This window comes from Crotalus tigris, unplaced genomic scaffold, assembly GCF_016545835.1.
Source record: "Crotalus tigris isolate CLP2741 ecotype Arizona unplaced genomic scaffold, ASM1654583v1 scf7180000018308.1980950, whole genome shotgun sequence".
NCBI lineage: Eukaryota > Metazoa > Chordata > Lepidosauria > Squamata > Viperidae > Crotalus > Crotalus tigris.
This window is the reverse complement of record NW_024096936.1, coordinates 831,986-851,891: the sequence shown is the minus strand read 5'-3', so window position 1 is coordinate 851,891 and position 19,906 is coordinate 831,986. Positions and strand designations below refer to the sequence as shown.

Genomic DNA, 19,906 nt, shown 5'->3' with positions numbered 1-19,906 from the left:
GAATTCACTATGACTGTTCGTTCATCAGTCCATTACTGAACCATGATTTAGTACAAGGTAATCTGGCTGTTAAATAATGGTTAAAAGTTGGTCAAAGTGTGTGTGTGTGTGTGTGTGTGTTCAGAAAATAGAATCCACAGAAACCACTATGTATTGTATGCGGGATCGTGGGAAGTAACATCCTCTTCAAACGGAGAATACTGTGGAGCAGAAAAGGAACCTTCAAAGCTGCCCCACACCAATCCCTCACAAACTCTTCTGGTTTTCATTCATAAGACCTCCGCGCCTTTTTTACAAAAAGAAAAAAACTTATCGGAACCAGATGCTGCTCGTCAGGGAATTAATTAGGGGTGGGGGTGGGGTCGTCCATTACTTCTGCAGCTTTTTATAAAACCAGAAGGATGCAGATTTCCTTCGAGGCGGATGGAAAGTTGCTTCTGTGCACCAGTTGTGACCCTGCTGGAGGAGGTGTGCGCAAAGGAAAGGCGCTCGAACAAGACGCGGAGAAGGGGAGTGAGCGGTCCGTCCCACTTTGGGGGGGAATTAGGGGGAGGGGGGAGAGGGTGGCGGCGGCCTGGAGATGTCAATGGCTCCCTCCCCCCTGCGCAGCCTGGCCCGCGCCGTACTCCACAGCGCTGGCTGCAGCGGGCTGGTCTGGTCAGGCGGCCGCAGAAGCCAACTCGCCCCAGAGAGCAGGTTTCTTTGTTGGCAGCCAGTGGGACGGTGGTGGCTGATTCCCATTAATCTCCCGCACTGGCCCCCGCCGTCTCCGTTTCCTGTCTTTGCATATTTCTCTGTCTCATCGCTCCCCTCCCCCTCTAGCTTCTCCACCAAAAGCGAGCGAGAGACGGAGAGACCGGGGGAAATCTGTATCTGGCCAGGGAAGCGGCTAGGAGCGAGGCGTCCAGCGAGACCTGCTGCCGCAGCTGGAAACCCGCGTCTGCCTTCTCTCAGCCGCGGGGCGGGAACCGCCTAGGTAAGGAGGGTGTGTTTGCACGCGCGCGTGTGTTTGTGTGTGTGTGTGTTGTGTGTGTGAGAGAGAGGGGGGGCAGAAAGTGGGGAGAAGGGTGGGGCGGGAAGATGAGACTCGCCGGCGGAGTTTGAGAGCGCGTGTGTGAGAGAGGAAAGGTTTCGGTCGTCTCCGGTTTGGACTCGTGGTTCGCGGCGTCGTTGGAACGTTGCCTCGGTTTTGAGTGGGTGGCTTGTTTGGAGTTGCTGAAACGATTTCCCGCTCATCTCTTACTTTGGGGGGAAAATCTTAATGCAACTTTGAGATACGACGGCAGGGACTGCATCGCTCTCTCTTTTTTGCTCTCCCCCTCCCTCCCCCTCTCCAGCCAATGGACTTGCGGCGTCCCGTCTCGGTGGGTAGGTGGCGCTTCGACCTCGTAGCTCTGCTTAGGCGCGTCCTATGGCTGCAGAATCGTGGGCAGTTTTCACATCACGTCTCCCATGTTAACTGAGTTGTTGTGATTTGGTAAATTAACCCAGTTGCCCAAGTTCGCTTGTATGCCATTTGTACACAGAGCGGGAGCATCTCAAATGGCTCTCTAGTCTTTGGCTATAGAGTAGCCTTCAAAGGTCTCTAGTAAAGCCCTAGAGACCACCCCTCTTCCTGTGGAAGAGCTCTCCCAAGTTTAACTCTGTTATGAAACAGTTGTTCAGATATAGGAAGAATATTTCCAGGCTTCCTGCCCCCACCCCACCTTTTCTTCTCCAGGCTAAACACCCACTTCCTTCAACTTTGAATGATAAGAGTAGTGTTGGTGGAGGTCCTTGTATCATCCTCCTCCTGTTCTTTTTTTCTTCTTCTTCTTTCACACACCAGACTTTGGCTAAGGTTGCTGGAGAGCCTAATATGATTATACTAATTTATCCTTTCTTCTGAAAGGATTACACCACATGTCTATGGTATATGGTCTATGGCAGGGGTCTTCAAACTTGGCCCTTTTATGACTTGTGGACTTCAACTCCCAGAATTCCTCAGCCAGGCACACTGGCTGAGGAATTCTGGGAGTTGAAATCCACAAGTCATAAAAGGGCCAAGTTTGAAGACCCCTGCTCTATGGTCTGGTGGAGAAAGGCATTATGAACTAGGAAGAGATAAAAACTCTTCCTGGATCCATAATATAATGAAAAAGCAAAATTCACTTGGTAATTGTGGGAGACATTAGATGTCATGGTTGGAATATGGATAGTATCCAGATGCTTGCCTTATTTGCTCTAAGGAGCAACCTAATAAAAAAGCACAAATTATAATGGATAATTCTGTTTTCAGATGTCCATATTACTGAGAGGTCTTTTGGATACTTAGTATATTGGAGCACATCTGAACAAGAATAGTAATATTTGGAAATAGAATGTGTGTAGATGACTAAGTTTTTTCATAATGGATTCCCATTTTGATTTCCTTTAGTGAGTAGCAGACAAATGTTGCGGTGACTGTGACTGTTCATTAGGATCTATATCATTAGATAAAGTACACATAGTCTTTGTAGAAGTTGGAATAAATTCTCACCCTGCCCATTCTCGGGAGGTTAGCAGAATCCAGGACCCGAATCTCTTTATTATTGAACTGCTGTGTATCTGAAACTGCAGTTTGCAGAGCTTTAGGGCAGTCTATTCTCTGTTGGTGGAAACACTCTCCTCAGCCCAGTTCCAGGTTCTCCTTGGTAGATGTAGTGTCATTGGCTTTGAAGGATGATACCAGATTGTCTTCATACTAGGTTTGAATTGGAAAGAAGAAAACAAGGTGATACGAAGCATCCAAATCATGCTGTATTTTTCCTTCAGGTTCCCAAAATTATTTAATTATTTCTCCAGATATGTTAGATTACAATCCTTAGAAATGACAAGTTAGGAAAGGACCAGCTTGGAGATGGTTGCAGTAACCCAATAGTGGTGCTTGTCCTATTCCTGTAGAGCAACAACAATAATAATAAAGTTGGGAGGGACCTTAGAGGTCATCTAGTCCAACCTCCTGCTCAGGCAGGAAACCCTATACCATTTCAGACAAATGGCTGTCTAGTCTTGGAATCTCTTGGATTCAAGGGTGAGGAGACTAGTGGTGTGTTTCACAGAACAGAAAGAAGAATCCATTCTTCAGCTCCTCCTTGGAAGTCTTCAATATTAAATAAATACTCCATATTTGTACTGTTAAACAAGGCTTCATTTTTCTGTATGGCATTTAGAAAAAGAATTGCTGGTTCTAATCTGAATTCTTTATTGCAAAACAGTTAAAAATGGAATAGAACATGTGGATTGCTAACAAATACAGATGGAGGAAGAAATCCAGGACCTTGTTTTAAAAAGCATGTTTGCTGGAATGAACAGATGGTAAAAATGTGCAAAAGGAATCATGGCTGGCTGAAAAGTTAAAATTTTGATTTTTGTAAAATTAAAAATGACGTAAGATGGGAATAATACCAGGGCAAAACATCAGATGTGATGGACTATAATTACATCAAAATTTATCCTGCCTATATTAAACATGAACGATGGGTGTTGTAGTCAAACATTTCTGGAAAGTATCCAGTTATAGAAAGGTTTTTTTTTTGCCTTTTGTTAATTTCTGGATATTTGGAGACATTTTGGACTAAACTTCATCTTCATTTCTATTTGCTGAATCAAGATATTGTGAGCAAATGGCACTTTGGGGAACTGAGGTAGAACAGCTAATTTTACTAGAAAATTAGTGTGCAACTCTTGATCAGATTGGAGACTCACTGTTCACTTTAAATTTGCTGAAATATATATAATCTGGCACTGCTGATACATATCAGTTTTTTGTGATTAGAGGAACAATATTCATGAATTGTGCAATAGGATAATACATTTTTATAAGAAAGAGATCTAGCTTTGGTGGACATTAGAAGATACCATGCATATTTGCAAATTTTAATTTCCTGCTGTCTATTCAAATTCCCTATTTTTCAGGGTAGATTAGATCAAAGAGGTGCTTGCCAAAGAGTCAGCAAGCATTAAAATTCTGATTCTTTGGCATCATGTTATCAGAACTGATTTAGTCTGTGAACATTATGAGACCAGGTTTAGATAGGAAATCTAATCCCAAAGCAGTTGCATGCCTGGTAGAATTCAAAGCCTTTTTGGATTATCAGGAACTTTCTTATTTACCTGCCTTGCTTCACCCATCCCCACAGTGGTTGGCGATGCCCTTTCTTGAAGGTTATGCATTTAGGTTTTGTCATGGCACATTGAATCAGTTTAAAAAAATCTACTTATGCAGATTACCATCTGAAATCAGCCTCAGTGTTTTCTGGGGTCTCCTATACCATCTTACCATTCATTCAGGTATTTTGATACAATCTTCTCAATAGAAAAAGGCTGATCTGTGAAAACTGGGAGCTCTGAGGGACCTGAGGGAGGTCTTTCATAATCAATATAGAAAGCCTAGTGAATGGGACAGGCATTATCTTCTGTCACCATGACTAAGCCATCCTCATGTCCTCCAGTTGTTTTGACTGGTGTGCTGAACACCAGATAGCTGGAGATGGGAGTTACAATTCAAAATATCTGAAGTAGAGATGGATTACCATCCACTAGAACAGTTGTTTCTCAACCTTGACAATTTTAAGGCATGTGGACTTCAACTCTCAGAATTCCACAGCCAGCATTGCTGGCTGTGGAATTCTGGGAGTTGAAGTCCACATGCCTTAAAATTGTCAAGGTTGAGAAACACTGCACTAGAATTACCTGTAGCATGGCTATGTATGTACTACACTGCAAAATAAGTGGATCAGCACTGACACCCACAAAACAAAGGGGACAAATCTGTATATTAACTGCATGGTTATCAAAGTGTCAGACTTGACTTTATTTTTTATTCTCTATGGGACCATCTCCCAGGGCGTGGACACAGACTGTTTCTATAGCATTAATGGAAAATAGGTATTGTTTTTCTTTTAAAATCAATAGCTTGGCAAATGTATCTTTTAAAGGAAGTATATAACCCTTTATTATTCATTGTCATTGTGTAATGCACTGATGGTAATACACCTTGGCAAGTCATTCTGTGCTGAGGAGCTAAGCCAAAAACATGGAACTGAATGATTTTATACACTGTATTGTTTTTAATTTGTGTTCTGTAAACATTAATAGCCTTCTGGGAAAAGTCACCAAGGAGGTTGGACTTTCTCATTTAATTACTGGTGAAACAAATGTTACCATTAAAATACAGCTGAGTGGGATCTGCAGGATTGGAATGGTTGAAATGTAGCTCAGAAATGTAAGCTATTTTAAGACTTAGCTCCAGTTTATCCAATAGCCTGTTGGTTACAAAAAAAAACCAAAACCCTCTATGTTAAGACTATGAGGTTCAAAAGAGCATGTGAAGCAGAAGTACTTGCATAAGTGGTATTGTTTTTGCTGCTTTTATCCCCAAACTATTACATTCTGGATAATGAAGAGATGGACAATTCCTGTGATATGTTCTGGCTGTATATTCCAGACTTTAATTATGGGAGAACAGTAGGTGGTCCCATGACATTATAGAGATAGTGATGCTGCTGCCAATTTCATAGTAAACACTATCCTTTTCAAACCGTGGGTACAGTCCTTATTTACAGAGGGACTCCTCTGACAATTCAATCTTTCCCACTTGTGAGACAGGTTACAAGTGTCTTATCCATGAACAATTACAGTGATCACAGATGTGTTTGTTGAGACTTTCTGAGAGAACCTGAAAAAGTTGATGTTTCTGAGTTCAATCAATGATGCTATTAAAGTCCTTCCCTCCCCCCATGGTTACCTCTATAACCAATAGTGTCCTTGATGGTTGGTATGCTCTGGTATTATTTGGTCCTTGTTTTGAATCCAGATGTGAAACTTGTGTCCGTTAATTCTTTTGTACAAAGTTTGCCCCATTTATCCTATGCAGTATCCAGAGGAACATTGCAGGCAGATGATGGCTTGTGGGGTTCTTGGTGCTCTCTGAACTTGGTTGTTTTCTTACAGGTGTTTCATGATGGTGTATCTCACATTAGAGAAAGACCATATGAGGGCATCTCTAATTGTGTGTGTGTGTGTCGTTGGAGCCTATCATGGTGCTGCTAGTGTAGATATGGGGGCAAAGTAAATATCTGGGTTTGTTGCAGGATCTGATTCCCATGTTAGTATCACTGTACTATTGTTTCTTGTTCTTTGCGAAAATCTTAAGGTTTGGTGACTGTATTTAGGTATGAGCATACCACTCAATACCTGAGAAGGTACAGTGTGTCATTGTCCAGTCTGGGCTGTAAGATATTAATATTGTAATTGTAACAATATGGGTCAATGGATTAAGCTGTGTGCTGCAGGTGATAGGTAATGTTCTTTTTTAGTTGTTTGGTTTCCAGGGAAGATTTATAAAAAAGATAATCTGGCTCTGTTGATTTGTCTGTTGAGCTTCCTGGGTGGGCAGTTCAGTCTCTTGAATGCCAGGTTGAATCTGTTGAGCGTGGGTCAGAACAAATAACTGTAGCATAGAGCTCACTATAGTTGACAATGAGTAGTGTGCTTTGGATGGAAGCATGTAGATATGCTGACAATAGCATCAATGGATCTCAAGTAAAGAGTCCCTAATATGCCGAAATCTATAAGGCTGACCTACAACGTTTTCTCAACTGTTATCCCTGGAAACTCTCTTCCATTCACTGATGATTTTTGCTTTCCCACCCTGGTGACTCAATACTGGGACTCTGTTGGGGCTCTGATGTCCACCTAACGTCTGAAGTCTTTTATGTCTGCTATTAAAAACAAAAAATAAAAATTAATCTACATTTGAGTAATCATGTTTTAGCATCATATTAGATTCTTTCGTTGAGTCTCATACCAAAAATACTGTAATGAATAGGAAGTTCCAGTTCAGCGTGGGAAGAAATCCTTATCGAGCTGTCTGACCCTCCATTTTTAAAATATTATGGAATAAATTTTTTGTAATAAAAAGCTCTCTAGCCTTAGGGAAGGGGTCCCCAACCCCCGGTCCGTGGACCGGTACCGGGCTGTGGCATGCCAGCAACTAGTTAGCACAAACAAAGCCCTACCCGTGGGATGCAGGAACATGCAAAATCACGCACCCTCCGGTCTGTGGAAAAACCTCTCTTCACAGAACCGGTCCCTGATGTCCAAAAGTTTGGGGACCTCTGCCTTAGGGAACTAGAGAACTACAATTACTCTTACTACAATTATAATTCCTAGGATTTTAGGGACAGAAAATCAAAAGGTCCTTTATGGATCCAAAGAAAGTAGAATTCTCCCTTGTCTCCCTTTCTTTACTTGGTGGTTGCATGTGGGCTGGCAGGGTAGTGACGGAAAAGTCTAGGGAACTGAATGCAAATATTTGTGTTCTGTTCTTAGCTTCAGTCATTCAGCTTGTAAACACACACTGGGTTGTTAGTAAATATCTTGCCAAGGTCTATGGTATTTTTGTTTCAAGAGTCTAGCTTAGACCTTGGGAGAAATGGTTTTGGGAGAAATGGTTGAATATCTTGTCACTTTCTCAGCTACCTAAAAGCATGAATATGAACTTTGATATAAATAAAATTGTGCTGAAGGATGGAGTGAGGACAGAGAAGAATCAACTGAACCAGTTAGGCTAGAACAGACAAAACAGTGTTTATGTTCTATAAACTTGCTTGTGTGCTTGCTAAGAACTTAGCTTTGAGAATGAAATTGTACCCCCCCCCACCCCCAGTGTGTGAAAGCCATGATGTATATTAGCTAATACAGTATTGCATTTGAAGAAAAAAGAATAGGGTTAGGGTGTGAATGCAGACTAAAAAACACATGATTGAGATGACTTATTTCTTTTCTTTGGGGTGGCTGCCATTTTGTTTTGTCTAGCAAGCATTACTTCCTTGCTATTCACAGGGAACTGCCATTCCATTACAGTAGACAGTGAATTCACTTCTACAGAAAACGTACCATTCCTTAAAGTGTGAAAATAGCATTTTAACTTTGCAAAGTTTAAACAGCATTAGTTTTATTCATAAAATCCTGTCGGTGGATGCTGATCAAAATACTGCAACCGGGACACAATCCTATTGTGTAGGACAGGCATACCCAATCTGTTGCTGCATGCGGCCCTGGACAGCTAGTAATGCAATCCCACAAGATTATAAATATAACGTTATGAGATTTATATACACTAACTATGTAATATATTTTATGTGTGGCCCAAGACAATGCTTCTTCACTCAGTGAGTCCCAGGCAAGCCAAAAGTTTGGACACCCATGGTGTAGGAATCTTTAGTCTAACCACAGCTAGTTTCTTGTTTCCAACCATACGTCTCTGCAGCTCTTTTGCTCTTGTTTCTCAGAGGTTAGAAAGGCCTATAATTTGGGGGGGCAGAAGGAGTGTGAAAAACCTTTTAGCTGTCCCGGTGCTGGGAAACTCAATTGTAAAACGATAACAGTTGTGGAAGCTGCTTCTGTTCTCAGTTCTGGCTAAAAGGAGCAAAATCTTTCACTTAGACTCTAATGCTGCATCTCAAGAGCTGCACCCTGTCTCAGGTATACCTACTCAGAAATAATCTTCCCTATGCTCAGTAGATAAGTGCGGTTTCAAATCAGCTTTGACTGAAGAAAACATTACAACTCTTAAGGGTTTAATTCCGTTGGCATTGTGCTTTTTTAACCAATGAAACTTGTTTTAGTCTGAAGCTGCATAAATTGGCTGTGAGTGACTTAACCAGTCCTTGCCCTTATGACCATCATAGCCTCTCCATGGTTAAATTATTGTATTCAGGCACCTGGGCAACCAGAAATGAATTTATGATGATTGCTGTAACCTGTGGTCATGGGATTGCCATTTGTAACCTTCCCAGCTGCCTTTGACAAGCAAAATCAATGAGGGAAGAAGCCAGATTTACTTAACGGCTGCATGATTTGCTTCACACTGCAGGGGGTCTTACCAACTGTTGCAAAAAAAAGGTTGTAAAATTGGACATGACTCACTTAACAACTATCTTCTGGTCCCAATTATGGTTGCACGCTGAGGACTATCTATAATGCTATCTGATTGGAAAAGTAAGTCCATGAAGAAAAAACCTGAGCAAGGTGTTTTTTTTTTTTTAAAAAAAAAAAAGCCAACTTCAAAAGTGGACAGTTAATATTATGGCATGTTACTTCTTCAATAATAAAAAAATATTCTAGCAATTTTATGGCTGAGTTCACACAATATGTTAATTGATGCATTACTTCACCATGGTTTATCGAATAAAGTGCAATTGGTTGGGTTCACAAAACCTTCTAGGTCACAAACCAAAGGTTTAGAAGCTGAGATGCTTATCTTTACACAGCAGGATAAACTGCAACAAGAACATCATATTAGGTTGAGTGGAAACAGCTAAGGAATATTAGGGCATTTTTTTGGGTTTTATTATCTGAAAATATTATTTTCAAAATTAAAAGGGTTAGAGCTATAATTCTATCTTTTACTGTTCTAAATCCAGTTTGATAATTGTGAGATTGCCAAATTGGAAATTAAGCATTAAATATTGGTTTTATTCTGGAGAGATGAAAGGCCTGAAGCCAGGTGGATTTGCCAGGAAGTTTTCCCCAGTAGGGCTGACCTCCAGAAACAGAAGGAGTTGGGAAGAAAGCAACAATGAAGAAACATGAAATTAGGATACAACACAATAAAACAACAAGTCCTGATATAGAAGGAAACAAATATTACTCTTTGTTGCAGGGGAAAAGAAAAAAGAACTTCATGCTTGACAGAAATTACCAGGGAAACTTGTTATCAGAACAGTCTCCTATGCATTTATCTAATTTTCTTGCCTCTTTGCCACTATGTTTTTCCATTACATTCTCCATCCTTTCGTTAAGCAGGAGAGCAGCAGAGTGCCTAGTGATCTCTTTGCATATGTGGAAAGAATAATGCTGTAGTGCAGTGTTTCCCATACTTGACAATTTTAAGGCATGAGGACTTCAACTCCCAGAATTCCACAGCCAGCAACGCTGGCTGTGGAATTCTGGGAGTTGAAGTCCACATGCCTTAAAATTGTAAAGTTTGGGAAACACTGCTGTAGTGGGACATCACAAAAGAATTTGCCATTGGGAAGTTAGGGAATGCCATTGTCTGCATTTCCAGGGTGGCCCTGTTTTTTCCCGTGATCATATGGTTCTCATCCTTAATTAACTACTTTCTGCAATGATTTCTTAGGTTATGTTCTTCTATGAATGACTCAATGAGTAGACTGCATTGAAACCAGCAGAACTTACTATCATTCTGTGTTAAAACTCTTTTTAAAAAAAGAGTTACGTTTTGCTCTCATTGATTACTATAATAAGCAATCAGCAGATGTCCTGGTTATCTGATTAGTTCAGAGTGTGCAATTGATTATTTCTAGGAGAAATCAACAGGACCTATGTCCAATCCTTAACTGTATTTATTAGGATGTAAATTAAGCTTTTGTCCAGAGTTGCAGGCATACTGAATTTGTTTTACATTCCTGAGGTTCTGTACTTAAAACAACAACATGCATACTTAATACTAAGAAGATACTAAGACATTTCCTGTTCAAAATGTCAGATGCAGGAGTTGTGTAATGTGAAAGATGGGAAAGGGGGTGGCGATAACATTGTCCTCAATAGATTATGTCATGTCTGTTGTATGGCCTGAACACAGTGATTTGAGTGGGTATACACATGAAGATATTAAATCCCCAATGTGCCATCATTCTGTTGTGATTCTCCTTGTACCTCATTGTGAAAAAGCAAAGACTATAGAGAGCAAATATCAGACTCTGAATGGAAGCACCTGAGATCCAATAGGAATGATAAAACAAGTAAGGAATGCTGATTGGTAAGTGGGGAAAAGTGAAGTTTTAAACACAGTTTTAAAAAAGGAACATTGGAGTATCTTGGTGGATCACTGAGTGGAAACACTCCACACTACGACCATTTGTTGAGAATCTGTTGGAATAAGGAGCCATGGTGGCACAGAGGTTAGGATGCAGTATTGCACACTAACTCATTGCTCACTGCCAGAGTTCAATTCTTAGAATAGAATACAGCTGGAAGGGAACTTGTAGGTCTTCTAGTCCAGCTTCCTGCTCAAGCAGGAGGACCTATACCATCTCAGACATGGCTCAAGGTTGACTCAGCCTTCCATCCTCTGTAAAATAAGGTTCCATATTGTTGGGGGCAATATGCTGACCCTGTACATCTCTTAGGGCTATAAAGCACTATATAGACGTTGCAGTTTTTCTCTTAATGGGAGGCTAAAATATAAGAAGCAATGTGCAGATATCTGGTTGAGAGTCAAAAGAATAGAAGCTGATTCTTTGGGGAAGCCTAATTCTGGAGATTTATCTGATTACAATGCTTTGACATTATTTTATAACAGGATAGTGAATGTCTAGCAAAAAACATGGAATTCTCCTGTAGGATGCAAAAACTGACAACCAGTTATAATACCAGTATGTACTTTTCTGCTACATGGGCATGAACAAATATGTTAATCTTGGTATATTGTGCAAACTACACAATATTTAAAACTGAATGATTCTTTGTACATGTTGTGATATCGGCAAAATCTGTTTTGGTATTCATTTTTCATTTGAGTTGTGAAGTTCTGGAAAAGCAGCCTCTTCCTAGGTTTCAAAGAGGGAAGATAGAACAGTAGGAAAATGGAAAGAAAAAGAGGAGAGAGAAAGTGGGTGATAAGATGGTTAGAATGCAGTAATTGCAGGCTAATTCTGTCCACAGCTAGGAGTTTGATCCTAACTGGATTAAAGTTGACGCAGCTTTCCATCTTTCTAAGGTCAATAAAATGGAGGAGCAGATTGTTGGGACAATATGCTGACTCTGTAAACTGCCCAGAGAGGACTGTAAAGCACTATAGGGTGGTATATAAATCTAAGTGCTATTGCTATTAACTCCATCCACTTTTAGATTTGGTGTTTTCTAGCTTTGGACTAACTGACATGCTATGCATTCCACAGAACTTACTATCTGCATAATTAAGTCCCACTACATTCAGTAGAATTCCTTCTTTGGTAAGTGTGCACAAGACCTTTAAAACTACATTTATATTTGCTTTTTTAAAATAAATCTGTTAAAATCAACTAGCTTGAGTGAACTTTACTTGATTTTCATGACTTCTGGAAAAAATCTTGATATTTCAGGGTTCTTCAGTGAAGATTTCAAATATTTGAAATGTGATGCCAGCATAGCAATCATTCTGAGTATACGATTGAATAAGACATAGATTCAGAAGTTAATTTTTCTTCTCATTTCACCAAGTTATATGTGTTATGATTTAGTAAGTTAAGAAATTTATATGCCTACAAAGTTGCTTTCGTATTCCATAATGATATGAAAGATATTGTAGGCAAAACATCTTGCCTGCACATGCCGCAAGAGACTAAATAATTTTGAGATGGGTTTATCATGACTGCACAGCATACTTTTATATTGACTTTGGATGTTTAAAGCCTCAATAATATCAGACATTAAATGTACAAAACTACTTTTCTTAGTGTTACCCTACTTTAAGGTACTCTTCTATTGCATGTATTTTAGATTACCCATCTAGTCAGCTATTGAGCATTTTCTCCATGATTTTTGGTTGTGCCATCTTTTATAACAGAGGGCAGCACTTGTTCTGTTCATGGCATGCCAGAATCTGCACACCTAAAAACAAGGCAAAATTAAAATCTTTAAAAAATAGGGAGAGTCAAAGTGAAACTATAACTGAATCTCTAATTTTAATTTAATTACTGTTAAATTAATATGATTGCTCCTCTGTATTTAACATTTTTTTTGCCTGTTGTTACATTAATTATTACACTATAGCAGTGTTTCTCAACCTTGACAATTTTAAGGCACGTGGACTTCAACTCCCAGAATTCCACAGCCAGCATTGCTGGCTATGGAATTCTGGGAGTTGAAGTCCACGTGCCTTAAAATTGTCAAGGTTGAGAAACACTGCACTATAGAGACTGTTTGGGGTTACTACTAGGACCAAAGGGCACAAATTGTACCACACAGATATAATTTTGTAAATTACAGTGTATTTATTTTAAATGTGAAGAATCCAAAGTTATTGTGTCTGGTACATAATTTTCAGTTCTATGTATTTTTCTCCCTGTAAGTTACAAAAATATTCTCAAATCCAACTTTTAGCAGTAATTCCTGATTAATTAGATAACTTCTACAGTGAATTCCTCTTTGCTGAAGTTTGGTTATTTTGCACCAAGATTCTCCAGGGAATCCACAATGGAAAATGAGACACATTACTATATATGCTTATTTGCTTTTTGTGTATTTTCTCTTTTTCTTTCTCTTTTCTTTCTTATTGTTTTATCTGCTGGCTAAAGGGGATAATAAGATTGAATGGAATCATTTTGAAATAATTTGCCCTTTTTTATGAATTGTTTTAGTAATTTCAGTTTATCTAAAACAGCAGCCAAGCCTTATCAAGCAACATTTTTTCTACTGCTCAATATGAGCCATATCCAAGGTCACCCTCCTTGTAGAAAAAAAAGAAGGCAAGACAGAACAACTCAAGAATGGCAGAACTTCATGATAATATTATCATTATCTGATTGTTCTCCCATGTTCCCCTCTCTCTTTTTTTTAATGTTCCAAATTCCCACGGTCAGAATTTTCATCTTGCCTTGATTCAAGGTTAGTAACAGAAATACTAAGAAGATCTTTTTCATTCAGCAAAGCAAGTTAATGATTAAGCTTGCCTTTATGGTGTTCACAGTTTTTTCAGGGTGTAGAAAAGATAATACTTAAATAGGACATGGGTATCATTTTTTAATCTTGGGGGTTCTGATATGAGAAATAATTAGGATGAGATATTTCATGGATAATACCGCCAGGACCTTGCAAATGTGTTATTTTCCTCTTTTATGTCATTTGGTTATCTGTGCTAATAACAGTGAAAGCTTTTCTCCCAAACAGCTAAGTTGTATTTCTTGCCAATAGGGAAGACCATCTGGACTCTTATTGGGTGAAAGTCCAACTTGGGCCACCTCACAGCTTCCTGCTATAGTGCAAAACACTGGCTTGCTATGGAACCCAAATTCAGGTGTTCTTGGTAGATCTACACTAGCCTGCTGCATAGGAAAAGGGGTCTAAAGAATAGAAACATAAAATGCTAACAAGGATTTTTGGCTTTCCCCTACTTGAAGATAAGAAGGGGACAAAATGCTGGTTAGCTGAGGGCATCCTTATAATCCCAGTTTCTGCTGGGGTTGGAAACACCCCCAGGCAGTATAATCTGGGCTTTGTATTGCATCTGAAAAGATTTGTGGTAGAAAAATGTCATAATCTGGGAGTGCCTTAAATGTAGCTTGTCTTTGCAGCAGAACTTGCATAGAAAACTATAAACTTCAGATTGGCAATGTTGCTTTTTCTCCAACTACTATCTCTCTTTTTTGCTGAATGCAATCTCAATTTCTGACTCAAGTCTTCAAAAGCCTTTCCCTTCATTTTTTTCTCAGAGAACGCTTGAGGTAGCAGTCAGATGGGTGAAAACAGGCTGAGAAAAAAATATCTTGTGTTCTCTGTCTAAGGGCCAGTGTTTCTCAACCTTGATAATTTTAAGGCATGTGGACTTCAACTCCCAGAATTCCACAGCCAGCATTGCTGGCTGTGGAATTCTGGGAGTTGAAGTCCACATGCCTTAAAATTGTCAAGGTTGAGAAACACTGGAAGCATTGTAAGGCCAAAGTAGACAAGATTGGATCCTGTCCCGTTCACTTAATAAATCAATACAATATTACAGGTCATTCTCGACTTGCGCCCTCAACTGAACCCAGCATTTTTGTTGCTAAGCAAGACATTTGTAAAGTAAATTTTGCCTCATTTTACAGCCTTTCTTGTCACAGTTGTTAAGTGAATCACTGCAGTCTTTAAATTAACACCATGGCTGTTAAGTGAGTCTGGGCTCCTCCATTGACTTTGCTTGTCCAAAGGTTGCAAAAGATGATCACATGACCCCGGGATACTGCAACCGTCATAAATATGAGTCAGTTACCAAGTGTCTGAATTTTGATCATGTGACCAAGGGGTTGCTGCAACAGTTGTAAGCGTGAAAAACAGTCATAAATCACTGTTTTCATTCCCATTGTAATTTTGAATGGGCACTAAACGAACTGTTGCAAGTCAAGGACTTACCTGTATTTATTAAATTCATACCCATCTTGCAGTTCAAGGCAAATATATAATATAAACGTATATAATACTGAAGGTAGCATTTGACCAACGATGCTAGCAGATGACTGGGGTTCTTGTTCTCTGTGACTATTTAATACAGTTTTTTAAAACTCTCCTTGTTGATGTTGATCATTGCAGCTTGTGGCAAGGAAATGAAATCCATATGTGATATATGAATACAGAAGTATTTCCTGTTATCTAGCCCACGTTGGCCACTGCTCTTCACTGAATGAGTGTCTGTTATGAATGTAACAAAAAAAAACTACCTCTTTTCAGTTTCTCCATAGAGTACAACATTTTAAGCACGTTCCAGAATTCAGTGGAGCTTACTGCAAGGTAAATGGATATGGGATTACAGACTTCAAGTGTAAATGTGCCCACACTCTCTGGGAATCATTCCCATTGAATTTGGTGAGGCTCCCTCTTCTAGAGTGCATGTGTCTATATCGTTCTGATATGAGGCAAGAACTGCAAATGATCTGCATTAATTGAAATGCATTAATTTAATGAACTATTTGACTGATAAGGAAACAGCATCGGAGAAGAAAGTCTTCTGTTTGGATTTCAGCCAAACTTATGCATCACTTGCCACTAAATCTTTGGGCTAACCTACAGGAAATGGGAAAAATGCAGACAACAAATTTGAATAATTCAACTTTGACGTTTGACCAAAAATTCTGGTAAAAGAAGACCAGATCAATCAAAATGCTGATTGCATCTACCACGTCTGGTAAGTTAGACTTGTGGCTTACCAAGGAAGCTGTCAAATAGCAGGAATGCAGACAGTGTTAAATTTAAACTAATATCAGACTGTAACTGCATGCTGTTGCTTTATGACCTGTGGATTTGGAGTGTGGCTTGGGGGGGGGGGATTTTTTATTTACAAAACAGCATTTTTGACTTTTTTTTATTTACAAAAAAGGCATGCAGAATGATTATGCAGCAGGAATGAAATATACACACACACACTTCCTAACAATCCAAAGAATGAAAAAAATCAGAAAAGATGGATGGAGGGAAGAAAAACAGTTGAATCTCAGGGAAAATGGTCCAAATGAAAATTGGTGGTAGATCAGCTTTAACATAGAAATAAAGGAATTTTTTTGGATATTGAAAAAACCTATTTGGGGAGGAGTGAAAAGTGTGTGTAGAAATAAAACTTCCTGTCCTTATTTTGTACTTGAATTTCCGTCCCTTCCAAATTAGTATGGAAAACTGGGAAAAAATGGAAAGTTAATTGTGAAGAGTTTCCTCTTAATCGGGGCTCCTTGTAGCACTTTAGTTCTGATTGGGTACTGTAACATCAGGAACTGGAAACTGACAACATACCCTAGTGAAGGGGAAAAAATTGTATATATTGCACAAGGTCATAGCACTTTGCTTTAAATAGTAAAACTACCTGAACTAAAATGCCAGCCCAATAAGTACAGTAATCCGATAGAATAAACTTACACAGATTATGACAGTGGATAATAGATCCTATCCTTTGGTAACAGAGGAGAGACTCCGAAGGCTATCGGTTGGAGGCTTTCCAGTGAACGTGTCAGAGCAAGTCATGCAGCCTCCCTTGCTGAAGCCCAGACTTGAAAGCAACTTGCCTCAAACACAAGACCCAGAGAAGGATCTGCGGTGCATTGCCAGAACACTTTCATTTCTGCAAGAATCCGGCTGGTATTGGGGTTTTATGACACCCTATGAAGCCAAGCAGCTGCTCCAGAAGATGCCAGAGGGGACTTTTCTGGTGCGGGACAGTACTCATCCCAGCTATCTGTTCACACTATCTGTAAAGACCATTCGAGATCCTGCCAATATACGCATTGAATATGTTGATGGCAAGTTCCGATTAGATACCAATTCTTTCTCCAAACCTTGGGTTCTGGTCTTTCCAGATGTGGTTAGTCTGATCCAGCATTATGTTCTTTCTTGTACTACGGAGAGCAAGGGGAACGCTCTTTACCTGTTTCCTGTGTTTTTGTCTTCTCCACCCAAGGAGATGAGAGCACCAGCAGTATATCTGAAGGTCATCCAGCCACTGAGCCACAAGGACGTTCCCCCCAGCCTGCAGCACCTCTGCCGATTACAAATTAATCGATGCACTGGAAAAACAAACCAACTTCCTCTACCAAAGAGAATGAAGGACTATTTAAAGCAGTACCCTTTTCAGCTTTAAAGACACTTGTCAGTCTGCCTGAGTCAAGCAACAGAAGTAACACTGAAAACATTGGATTTAATTCTGGCCACAGAATGGCTTTGATCCACTGATGGAGTTGTGTTCTTATGTGGGCACAGTAAATAAATTGCCAACAAAAGAGATTGTTTTTCCCATCATCTTCTCCCTTATTTTTCCCAGTTACATAATTTCATTCTTTTGCCATGGAGGAAGCAGTATGCTCAAGCACACAACTTCAAAGCCAAAAGCTCAAAGCATTTCTCTTTTTTCTCTGATTAGCTTTGCAGAACTACTTTCGGCACATGCAGACTATTGAATTGTGGAATCACAATTGCATCAGGAACATTGAAGCCTCAGAACTGTATTATTTATTTCCATGGTATTTATTCTCTCCCCCCCCACTTTTGATTACATATAGAGTATCCTTTTCCTTTTACAAGAAAATTATTTCAAGATGGGCTCAAACCATAGCTATGTGACTTGCAGTAGTTCATTATGGATTTGAATGAAGTCTTCTGGCCATTGGTTACTCTATCATTTGTCTTGATGTATTCATAGTCAGATATAAATATGTTGGAAGTGTATAAAAGTTTGACTCCAGTTACAATCAACATCCAGACTAATTTCTATTAGGTTAACAAACAGATAACTTGCTTATTCTTTCCAGGTTTATTGAACTTAGATCAGTAAAACCCCTTTTTTTCTCCCTCCCTCTTTGAAGAGAATATTCCTACTTTGAATTAATTAGATTCAAATGATTTGTTGTTCAAATTACCCAGTGAAGATGCCTATATATCTGACATGTGAAGCATAGCATTTTCCTTGGAGAAATGGTCACATCCTGAGTTTAGTATAAAATTCATTTCTATAGTGTGTGTTTATATTTGTTTGGGAGAGAAAACTTGGGAAACAGGCTATTTTTCTCCTATTACCACATTGGAGTCAACCCATTACCTGAATGTTAACTCACATTACCAGCACAAAGAAGCTTCAGGGAGAACACAATACCAGTACATTATCATCAGGTTTGCTTGTGAGAACTTGCCCATGTTGATTCTGATATTTGTCGAATGGGGCAGAGAAGATAGCAGGAATGAAGTACCTCTCCAGCTTCCATCTTTCCCAATTGCTCTAATGCACCTTGTATTTATTAGATAGGAAGCTAAAATAATGTAGCATTGGCTGTACAAGAATAAGAAAGAATTCTTGGCATTCTGCCTTCTGCTCCTTCCTCTGTTTTATGTCAACAGTAGCTGAGGATGGAGAATTTGTGTTGTCAAAAGATTGTCATTCATATATGTCAAAATCCTCAGGAGACATATACATATTTTCATGTTTTTATAGTTCAACAGTGAATACCTGTGCTACATGTATGCGCTACAGGAAGGGATCAAATCCTAGGGCAGTCTTTTCTAACATAGCATCCTTAGGATGGGGACTATAACATCCTGAATTCTAATTGACTTTGCTGATGGACAATTCTGGGTGGTATAATCCCAGCACCTCTGATGCTGCCCTAGATACAACTTTAAGCAAAAGGCGCAGTCTGTTCCATCAGCAATCCAACATGCTTGGTATATCTAGTCAGTGTCCATTTCTTCTCAGGTTTTTTTCAGGATTTGTTATACTTCGTTTTATTTTGGATACTTTGATAACTGACAATGTATGTGTGATATCTGCTTTATTGATTAGATTGCTCTGTTTCTGGAACAAGTGAATGGGAGATTATCTATTAAAAACAAACACAATATATGCTGCACAATGTTTCTGAGAGTCATGGGTGTAAGAAATAGTCCAAGTAAAAAAAGTTTATTTTCCACCATTTAGCTTATCGTTTCTGGTTTTGCCATTGATAAATTTGCATTGCTTATAGCTTTCCCCAGTTTGTTTCATAGCAGTTAGTGACATGGATAAGATGAAGACTTGGTTCTGCTCTTAATATTTTCCAGCTACATTGCCAAGCTGTGGATAATGATCTTTCCTTAAACACATGGGACTGCAATTCAGAGATAAACACTTCCAAGAAAGTTGTTTCTTAGAGGGCAAAATCATTAAACCTCAACCCCGGTTCTGATTTAGATGCCCACTTTGGGTGATGCTGCAGTGGCCGAGAGGCTTTTACTTTTAAGCATGTGGTAGGATTTAATAGGTCTGATACAGCTAATGCCTTGCTAGGTTGGAAGACAAGGGATACAGGAACAGGAGGGCAGCAGAGAAATTGCTAGAAAGGATAGTTCTTCCTTATTTGGGAACAATTAAGTCTGAAAAATCCACCTCCTGTTCCTGTTTTTTTTAATCTGTTTTTTAAAGTAGAAATTGAGGGTATTGTTATGTCCCGAGCCTTTGCAAACGGCTCGGGCGTTTGCAGGCAGTCCCGGGCAGGTGCAAAGCTGCCCGGGACCAGACAGGCTGTCGCCAGCGCCGTGCGCATGCGCGGGTGCTGGCGCGGGAAAAGTAACCCATTTACCCGGGTAGTTGCCTATATAAGAGGCTGCGAGGCGTTTGGGCGAGGCTGAAGCCATCTTCCTGTAAGCTGAACGCTGAATAAATGAAACTGAGAAC

At 39.6% G+C, this 19,906-nt stretch overlaps 2 protein-coding genes across 3 annotated transcripts in view; both read left to right on the top strand.

Annotated features, from left to right (window-relative positions):
* Positions 1–847: 847 nt before the first annotated feature.
* The window catches only part of DENND2B (DENN domain containing 2B), a 155,423-nt gene continuing 136,364 nt past the window's right edge, over positions 848–19,906 (top strand). For both annotated transcript variants that reach the window (XM_039350208.1, XM_039350206.1), the window contains exon 1: positions 848–976. The gene's annotated coding sequence lies outside the window, so the exon portion shown is untranslated. The remainder of the gene's footprint in view (positions 977–19,906) is intronic.
* LOC120311075 (cytokine-inducible SH2-containing protein-like) lies at positions 890–19,660 on the top strand. Its single transcript, XM_039350209.1, has 3 exons — positions 890–976; positions 15,451–15,904; positions 16,671–19,660. The coding sequence occupies exons 2-3, from the start codon at positions 15,880–15,882 to the stop codon at positions 17,342–17,344; spliced, it is 699 nt and encodes a 232-aa protein (XP_039206143.1). The 5' UTR covers positions 890–976; positions 15,451–15,879; the 3' UTR covers positions 17,345–19,660.

Coding starts and splice junctions, on each gene's coding strand:
- LOC120311075 (XM_039350209.1), top strand. CDS start 15,880: ATGCTGATTGCATCTACCACGTCTG. Junction 15,905..16,670: donor GATTGCATCTACCACGTCTG/GTAAGTTAGACT, acceptor CTTTGGTAACAG/AGGAGAGACTCCGAAGGCTA.